The following is a 9710-nucleotide window of genomic DNA, read 5'->3' as shown; positions in this document are numbered from 1 at the left end:
GCAGACAGAGAGAGGGCAGACAGACAGAGAGAGGGCAGACAGACAGAGAGGGCAGACAGACAGAGGGCAGACAGACAGAGAGAGGGGCAGACAGACAGAGAGGGCAGACAGACAGAGAGAGGGCAGACAGACAGAGAGAGGGCAGACAGACAGACAGACAGACAGAGGAGACAGGGACAGGGAGAGAGAGACAGGAGAGAGAGACAGGGAGAGAGAGACAGGGAGAGAGGGCAGGAGAGAGAGAGAGAGAGAGCATTTCACTGTGAGGTCTACTACACCTGTTGTATTCAGCATTTCACTGTAAGGTCCACTACACCTGTTGTATTCAGCATTTCACTGTGAGGTCTACTACACCTGTTGTATTCAGCATTTCACTGTAAGGTCCACTACACCTAGATCAAACTATATTTAAATCTGTGTTGGGGGAGACGCCGCGAGTCGTTGATTTTTCTAGAGTATTTCTTACACACTACCCCCCCCTCTATAGGGAGACTTACTCTAACAGGCGTGTGATGGAGGATCTCTCCCAGGCCCCCCCCTCTATAGGGGAGACTTACTCTAGCAGAGCGTGTGATGGAGGGGATCTCTACCCAGGCCCCCACCCCCTATAGGAGACTGACTCTAGCAGAGCGTGTGATGGAGGATCTCTGCAGGCCCCCCCCAGGGTCCCCCTATAGGAGACTCATCTAGCAGAGCGTGTGATGGAGGGATCTCTGCCCAGGCCCCCCCCTATAGGGAGACTTACTCCTAGCAGAGCGTGTGATGGAGGGGATCTCTGCTCCAGGCCCCCTATAGGGAGACTTACTCTAGCAGAGCGTGTGATGGAGGGGATCTCAGAGTACACGTCTGAGGTGTCGGTGTAGTTGTCCACCAGGAAGGTACAGGTGTGGTGAAGCAGAGACTGTCTGTGACCAGATCCTTCACCTCAGTTACCTTCTCCAGGTAGTTCAGCTCAAAACCTTTAGCCTGCAGAGAGACAGAGAGGGGCAGAGAGGGGAGCAGAGAGAGGGACAGATACAGAGAGACAGAGAGACAGACAGAGAGAGAGACAGAGACACAGAGAGAGACAGAGAGACAGAGAGAGGGGGGACAGAGAGAGAGAGAGACAGAGAGAGACAGAGAGAGAGAGACAGAGAAAGAGACAGAGAGAGAGACAGAGAGAGAGACAGAGAGAGAGACAGAGAGAGACAGAGAGAGGCAGAGAGAGGGGGGACAGAGAGAGAGACACAGAGGACACGTACAGACAGAAAATCAGACAGAGACAGGCAGTCGGACAGGTGATGACAGTAAACTACATTACAGTCAAAACTACAGCAATCAACCCATCTACCAATAAACAGTAAATAAACCCTACTGATCTGTTTCCTGCTTTAGGATAAACATCTCTCCTCAGCTGAACCAAGTCCTTGTGAAGCCATACAGGTGGTGTGGACCATCAAGCTGCTCCAGACACGTAGTTCACATTTTTATCAGTTGGTTCAATCTAATCCCTTAAGTCATGGCACCCCCTCAAAACAGGAAGTAGATGTTTTTGGCACCCCCCTCAAAAACAGGAAGTAGATGTTTTTAGCACCCCCCCTCAAAAACAGGAAGTAGATGTTTTTGGCACCCCCCTCAAACACAGGATGTATATGTTTTTGCACCCCCTCAAACACAGGAAGTAGATGTTTTGGCACCCCCCTCAAACACAGGAAGTAGATGTTTTTGGCATCCCCCCTCAAACACAGGAAGTAGATGTTTTTGGCACCCCCCTCAAAAACAGGAAGTAGATGTTTTTGGCACCCCCTCAAAAACAGGAAGTAGATGTTTTTGGCACCCCCTCAAAAACAGGAAGTAGATGTTTTTGCACCCCCTCAAAAACAGGAAGTAGATGTTTTTGGCACCCCCCCCCCCTCAAACACAGGAAGTAGATGTTTTTGGCACCCCCTCAAAACAGGAAGTAGATGTTTTGGCACCCCCTCAAAAACAGGAAGTAGATGTTTTGGCACCCCCCTCAAAACAGAAGTAGATGTTTTTGGCACCCCCCCTCAAAAACAGGAAGTAGATGTTTTTGGCACCCCCTCAAAAACAGGAAGTAGATGTTTTTGGCACCCCCTCAAAAACAGGAAGTAGATGTTTTTGGCATCCCCCTCAAACACAGGAAGTAGATGTTTTGGCACCCCCTCAAACACAGGAAGTAGATGTTTTGGCACCCCCTCAAACACAGGAAGTAGATGTTTTTGGCACCCCCTCAAACACAGGAAGTAGATGTTTTTGGCACCCTCTCTCAAACACAGGAAGTAGATGTTTTTGGCACCCCCTCAAACACAGGAAGTAGATGTTTTGGCACCCCCCTCAAACACAGGAAGTAGATGTTTTGGCACCCCTCAAACACAGGAAGTAGATGTTTTTGGCACCCCCTCAAACACAGGAAGTAGATGTTTTTGGCACCCCCCCCTCAAACACAGGAAGTAGATGTTTTGGCACCCCCTCAAAAACAGGAAGTAGATGCTTTGGCACCCCCTCAAACACAGGAAGTAGATGTTTTTGCACCCCCTCAAACACAGGGAGTAGATGTTTTTGGCACCCCCAAAACACAGGAAGTAGATGTTTTTGGCCCTATACAGCCCTATGGGCCCTGGTCAACAGTAGTCCCTATACAGCCCTATGGGCCCTGGTCAACAGTAGTCCCTATACAGCCCTATGGGCCCTGGTCAACAGTAATGCCCTATACAGCCCTATGGGCCTGGTCAACAGTAGTGCCCTATACAGCCCTATGGGCCCTGGTCAACAGTAGTGCCCTATACAGCCCCATAGGCCCTGGTCAACAGTAGTGCCCTATACAGCCCTATGGGCCCTGGTCAACAGTAGTGCCCTATACAGCCCTATGGGCCCTGGTCAACAGTAGTCCCCTATACAGCCCCATCGGCCCTGGTGCCCTATACAGCCCTATGGGCCCTGGTCAACAGTAGTGCCCTGTACTGCCCTATGGGCACTGGTCAACAGTAGTCCCTATACAGCCCTATGGGCCCTGGTCAACAGTAGTGCCCTATACAGCCCTATGGTCCCTGGTCAACAGTAGTGCCCTATACAGCCCCATGGGCCCTGGTCAACAGTAGTGCCCCATACAGCCCCCATGGGCCCTGGTCAACAGTGTGCCCTAGTGCCCTGGTCAACAGCCCTGGGCCCTGGTCAACAGTAGTGCCCTATGGGCCCTGGTCAACAGTAGTGCCCTATGGGCCCTGTCAACAGTAGTGCCCTATGGGCCCTGGTCAACAGTAGTGCCCTATGGGCCCTGGTCAACAGTAGTAGTGCCCTGGGCCCTGGTCAACAGTAGTGCCCTGGGCCCTGGTCAACAGTAGTGCCTATGGGCCCTGGTCAACAGTAGTGCCCCATGGGCCCTGGTCAACAGTAGTGCCCTATGGGCCCTGGTCAACAGTAGTGCCCTATGGGCCCTGGTCAACAGTAGTGCCCTATGGGCCCTGGTCAACAGTAGTGCCCTATGGGCCCTGGTCAACAGTAGTGCCCTATGGGCCCTGGTCAACAGTAGTGCCCTATGGGCCCTGGTCAACAGTAGTGCCCTATACAGCCCTATTGGCAATGGTCAACAGTAGTCCCCTATACAGCCCTATGGGTCCTGGTCAACAGTAGTCCCCTATACAGCCTTATGGGCCCTGGTCAACAGTAGTGCCCTATACAGCCCTATTGGCAATGGTCAACAGTAGTCCCCTATACAGCCCTATGGGTCCTGGTCAACAGTAGTCCCCAATACAGCCCTATGGGCCCTGGTGCCCTATACAGCCCTATGGGCCCTGGTCAACAGTAGTCCCTATACAGCCCTATGGGCCCTGGTCAACAGTAGTCCCCTATACAGCCCTATGGGCTCTGGTCAACAGTAGTGCCTATACAGGGGCCCTGGTCAACAGTAGTGCCCTATGGGCCCTGGTCAACAGTAGTGCCCTATGGCCCTGGTCAACAGTAGTGCCCCATATAGCCCTATGGGCCCTGGTCAACAGTAGTTCCTGGGCCCTGGTCAACAGTAGTGCCCTATGGGCCCTGGTCACCAGCCCTATGGGCCCTGGTCAACAGTAGTGCCCTATGGGCCCTGGTCAACAGTAGTGCCCTATGGGCCCTGGTCAACAGTAGTGCCCTATGGGCCCTGGTCAACAGTAGTGCCCTATGGGCCCTGGTCAACAGTAGTGCCCTATGGGCCCTGGTCAACTGTAGTCCCTATACAGCCCTATGGGCCCTGGTCAACAGTAGTGCCCTATGGGCCCTGGTCAACAGTAGTGCCCTATACAGCCTGGGCCCTGGTCAACAGTAGTGCCCTATGGGCCCTGGGCAATGGTCAACAGTAGTCCCCTATACAGCCCTATGGGTCCTGGTCAACAGTAGTCCCCAATACAGCCCTATGGGCCCTGGTGCCCTATACAGCCCTATGGGCCCTGGTCAACAGTAGTCCCCTATACTGCCCTATGGGCCCTGGTCAACAGTAGTCCCCTATACAGCCCTATGGGCTCTGGTCAACAGTAGTGCCCTATACAGTCCTATGGGCCCTGGTCAACAGTAGTGCCCTATGGGCCCTGGTCAACAGTAGTGCCCTATGGGCCCTGGTCAACAGTAGTGCCCTAGTCAACAGTAGTGCCCTATGGGCCCTGGTCAACAGTAGTTCCCTATGGGCCCTGGTCAACAGTAGTGCCCTATGGGCCCTGGTCAACAGTAGTGCCCTATGGGCCGTGGTCAACAGTAGTGCCCTATGGGCCCTGGTCAACAGTAGTGCCATATGGGCCCTGGTCAACAGTAGTGCCCTATACAGCCCTATGGGCAATGGTCAACAGTAGTCCCCTATACAGCCCTATGGGTCCTGGTCAACAGTAGTCCCCTATACAGCCTTATGGGCCCTGGTCAACAGTAGTGCCCTATACAGCCCTATGGGCCCTGGTCAACAGTAGTGCCTATACAGCCCTATGGGCCCTGGTCAACAGTAGTCCCCTATACAGCCCTATGGGCCCTGGTGCCCTATACAGCCCTATGGGCCCTGGTGCCCTATACAGCCCTATGGGCCCTGGTGCCCCTATACAGCCCTATGGGCCCTGGTGCCCTATACAGCCCTATGGGCCCTGGTCAACAGCCCCTATACAGCCCTATGGGCTCTGGTCAACAGTAGTCCCTATACAGCCCTATGGGCCCTGGTCAACAGTAGTGCCCTAGTGTAGTATACTGCCCTATGGGCCCTGGTCAACTGTAGTCCCTATACAGCCCTATGGGCCCTGGTCAACAGTAGTGCCCTATGGGCCCTGGTCAACAGTAGTGCCCTATGGGCCCTGGTCAACCCCTATGGGCCCTGGTCAACAGTAGTGCCCTATGGGCCCTGGTCAACAGTAGTGCCCTATGGGCCCTGGTCAACAGTAGTGCCCTATGGGCCCTGGTCAACAGTAGTCCCCTATGGGCCCTGGTCAACAGTAGTGCCCTATGGGCCCTGGTCAACAGTAGTCCCCTATGCCCTATGGGCCCTGGTCAACAGTAGTCCCCTATACAGCCCTATGGGCCCTGGTCAACAGTAGTCCCTATACAGCCCTATGGGCCCTGGTCAACAGTAGTGCCCTATACAGCCCTATGGGCCCTGGTCAACAGTAGTGCCCTATACAGCCTTATGGGCCCTGGTCAACAGTAGTGCCCTATACAGCCCTATGGGCCCTGGTCAACAGTAGTCCCCTATACAGCCCTATGGGCCCTGGTCAACAGTAGTCCCCTATACAGCCCTATGGGCCCTGGTCAACAGTAGTGCACTATACAGGAAACAGGGTCTCTATTTGGGACGTAGACAAGAAGAACACACTTACACTGGTACTGTTGAGGAAGTTTCCAATGGCCAAAAGCGTTGCTAGGATGCGCTTAAAGGTTTTGTTTTTGGCGAGCTGCTCCATGCCTAGTTTCAGGTCGAAGAGAGGCTCCGCTATCTCCTGTACAGAGACAAAGAGAAGAACAACATTCAGAGACGAAGAGAGGCCCAGCTATCTCCTGTACAGAGACGAAGAGAGGCCCAGCTATCTCCTGTACAGAGACGAAGAGAGGCTCAGCTATCTCCTGTACAGAGACGAAGAGAGGCCCAGCTATCTCCTGTACAGAGACGAAGAGAGGCCTCAGCTATCTCCTGTACAGAGACGAAGAGAGGCTCAGCTATCTCCTGTACAGAGACGAAGAGAGGCCCAGCTATCTCCTGTACAGAGACGAAGAGAGGCCCAGCTATCTCCTGTACAGAGACGAAGAGAGGCCCAGCTATCTCCTGTACAGAGACGAAGAGAGGCTCAGCCATCTCCTGTACAGGGGCTATCTCCTGTACAGAGACGAAGAGTGGCTCAGCTATCTCCTGTACAGTGACGAAGAGAGGCTCAGCTATCTCCTGTACAGAGAAGAAGAGGGTACAGAGAAGAAGAGAGGCAGCTATCTCCTGTACAGAGAAGAAGAGAGGCTCAGCTATCTCCTGTACAGAGAAGAAGAGAGGCTCAGCTATCTCCTGTACAGAGACGAAGAGAGGCTCAGCTATCTATCTCCTGTACAGAGACGAAGAGAGGCTCTCCTGTAGCTATCTCCCTGTACAGGGATGAAGAGAGGCTCAGCTATCTCCTGTACAGAGAAGAAGAGAGGCTCAGCTATCTCCTGTACAGAGAAGAAGAGAGGCTCAGCTATCTCCTGTACAGAGAAGAAGAGAGGCTCAGCTATCTCCTGTACAGAGAAGAAGAGAGGCTCAGCTATCTCCTGTACAGAGAAGAAGAGAGGCTCAGCTATCTCCTGTACAGAGAAGAAGAGAGGCTCAGCTATCTCCTGTACAGAGAAGAAGAGAGGCTCAGCTATCTCCTGTACAGAGAAGAAGAGAGAGGCAGAGAAGAAGAGAGGCTCAGCTATCTCCTGTACAGAGAAGAAGAGAGGCTCAGCTATCTCCTGTACAGAGAAGAAGAGAGGCTCAGCTATCTCCCGTACAGAGACGAAGAGAGGCTCAGCTATCTCCCGTACAGAGACGAAGAGAGGCTCAGCTATCTCCCGTACAGAGAAGAAGAGAGGCTCAGCTATCTCCTGTACAGAGACTAAGAGAGGCTCAGCTATCTCCTGTACAGAGACGAAGAGAGGCTCAGCTATCTCCTGTACAGAGACGAAGAGAGGCTCAGCTATCTCCTGTACAGAGACGGACAACATTCAGGGGGGAGAGAGGCTCAGCTATCTCCTGTACAGAGACGAACATTCAGGAGGAAACAAACTGCATGAAACAGGCAGTCAGTGACTGAGCGTGCGTGCGTGCGTGCGTGCGTGCGTGCGTGCGTGCGTGCGTGCGTGTGTGTGTGCGTGTCAGAACAGAATCTGCCGATCCTGGGCAGACCGTTCATATTCTCTCTCCTCATCCCACCCATAACCCCCGAGGACAATATTCAGCTGTTGTTGAGCTGCCTGTCCGACACACTGACTAACGCTGTTCTCCTAGGGGAGGTGTTGGATACTCCTGGTTCCTACAGCGCATGATGACAGGAAGAGCGTGAAGATGATGTACAGCTGTGTAGAGACGAGCAGAACAATAGCCTGGTCCCAGATCAGTTTCTGCAGGAGGCACGAGGACTATTCCATAGTGAGAGCAGAACACTAGCCTGGTCCCAGATCAGTTTCTGCATGAGGACTATTCCATAGTGAGAGCAGAACACTAGCCTGGTCCCAGATCAGTTTCTGCATGAGGACTATTCCATAGTGAGAGCAGAACACTAGCCTGGTCCTCGATCAGTTTCTGCAGGAGGCACAAGGTCTATTCCATAGTGAGAGCAGAACACTAGCCTGGTCCTCGATCAGTTTCTGCAGGAGGCACAAGGACTATTCCATAGTGAGAGCAGAACACTAGCCTGGTCCTGGTTCAGTTTCTGCATGAGGACTATTCCATAATGAGAGCAGAACACTAGCCTGGTCCTAGATCAGTTTCTGCATGAGGACTATTCCATAGTGAGAGCAGAACAGACTGCATCCAAGGCTAGAAGCCACCCCCCCCCTACCTTTTCCAGGGTTTCATAGTTGAGTTTGAAGGCCCAGAGCTGTAGTCGAGCGCTGAGGCCACTGATGGAGGACAGGGTGAGAAGGAACTGTTCTGCTGAGCCCAGGGGGACGTCCGGGTTGGCCAGCTGAGCCTCCTGGATCTTCTGCTTCTCCTCCTCCGAAGGAGTCATCGTCAGGATTTTCTACAAGACAACAGATGACTGGAGTTAGAGGAGGAGGCATGATGTTTCTAGAGAGAGAGAGAGAGAGAGAGAGAGAGAGAGAGAGAGAGAGAGAGAGAGAGAGAGAGAGAGAGAGAGAGAGAGAGAGAGAGAGAGAGAGAGAGAGAGAGAGAGAGAGAGAGAGAGAGAGAGAGAGAGAGAGAGAGAGAGAGAGAGAGAGAGACTGGAAAAGAGGACTAGAGGCATGGTGTTTCTAGAGAGAGAGAGAGAGAGAGAGAGAGAGAGAGAGAGAGAGAGGGATGACTGGAACAGAGGACTGGAGGCATGGTGTTTCTAGAGAGTGAGAGAGAGAGAGAGAGAGAGAGAGAGAGAGAGAGAGAGAGAGAGAGAGAGAGAGAGAGAGAGAGATGACTGGAAAAGAGGACTAGAGGCATGGTGTTTCTAGAGAGAGAGAGAGAGAGAGAGAGAGAGAGAGAGAGAGGGATGACTGGAACAGAGGACTGGAGGCATGGTGTTTCTAGAGAGTGAGAGAGAGAGAGAGAGAGAGAGAGAGAGAGAGAGAGAGAGAGAGAGAGAGAGAGAGAGGGAGAGAGAGATGACTGGAAAAGAGGACTAGAGGCATGGTGTTTCTAGAGAGAGAGAGAGAGAGAGAGAGAGAGAGAGAGAGAGAGAGAGGGGGATGACTGGAACAGAGGACTGGAGGCATGGTGTTTCTAGAGAGAGAGAGAGAGAGAGGGGGAGGACTGGAACAAAGGACTGGAGGCATGGATTTGTACCACCAGTGAAAGGAAAATCAGAGGACTAAGAAAGTGTGAGTAGTTGACATGTTGTTATAACACAATAGAAGGTGCTAACAGAGTGATGTTCAGGTAAACATCGTTGACAGTAAACATTTATTCAACCACACTAGAGAAACAGTGCACTTCTCCTCCTGAACCCTATGCAGGTCAGAGTGCACTGGTCCTGGTGTAAACAGCACCCACAGATCCTATTCAACAGTGATTCCAAATGGTAACAGCGCCACCCGGTGGTAGAAAGACAGTATCACCTCGATGCCCTCCTTGTTGATGGCGAACTCGTCAAAGTTGAGGATGGCGGTCTTGATGACGTGGACAGCTGGTAGTACGGTCATGCCGATGTTGATGCTGTTACTCCTCTTAGAGTCCAACACCAGAATCTCTGCTTTCTTCACTTCTGATCCTTTCTGCAGGGACAAGCAGAGAAAAGAGTCAAGCCAACTCGTCAAGCCACCTCGTCAAGCCACCTCGTCAAGCCACCTCGTCAAGCCACCTCGTCAAGCCACCACGTCAAGCCACCACGTCAAGCCAACACGTCAAGCCAACACGTCAAGCCAACCGTCAAGCCAACACGTCAAGCCAACACGTCAAGCCAACACCGTCAAGCCAACACGTCAAGCCAACACGTCAAGCCACCTCGTCAAGCCACCTCGTCAAGCCACCTCGTCAAGCCACCTCGTCAAGCCAACCTCGTCAAGCCACCTCGTCAAGCCACCCCGTCAAGCCACCCCGTCAAGCCACC

The 9710-nt window shown here is 52.8% G+C and overlaps 1 protein-coding gene across 1 annotated transcript in view; it reads right to left on the bottom strand.

Annotated features, from left to right (window-relative positions):
• Positions 1-9375, bottom strand: part of LOC124029857 (FH1/FH2 domain-containing protein 3-like) — a gene marked incomplete at both ends in the record, with an annotated part of 14470 nt that extends 5095 nt beyond the window's left edge. Inside the window, 4 exon segments of the mRNA XM_046341424.1 lie at positions 883-966; positions 5823-5942; positions 8010-8192; positions 9220-9375. Of these exon segments, the coding sequence (XP_046197380.1) occupies positions 883-966; positions 5823-5942; positions 8010-8192; positions 9220-9375 (543 nt within the window).
• Positions 9376-9710: the final 335 nt, after the last annotated feature.

Source organism: Oncorhynchus gorbuscha, unplaced genomic scaffold, assembly GCF_021184085.1.
Source record: "Oncorhynchus gorbuscha isolate QuinsamMale2020 ecotype Even-year unplaced genomic scaffold, OgorEven_v1.0 Un_scaffold_7917, whole genome shotgun sequence".
NCBI lineage: Eukaryota > Metazoa > Chordata > Actinopteri > Salmoniformes > Salmonidae > Oncorhynchus > Oncorhynchus gorbuscha.
The sequence above is the reverse complement of the archived record's forward strand: the minus strand, read 5'-3'. Positions and strand labels throughout refer to the sequence as shown.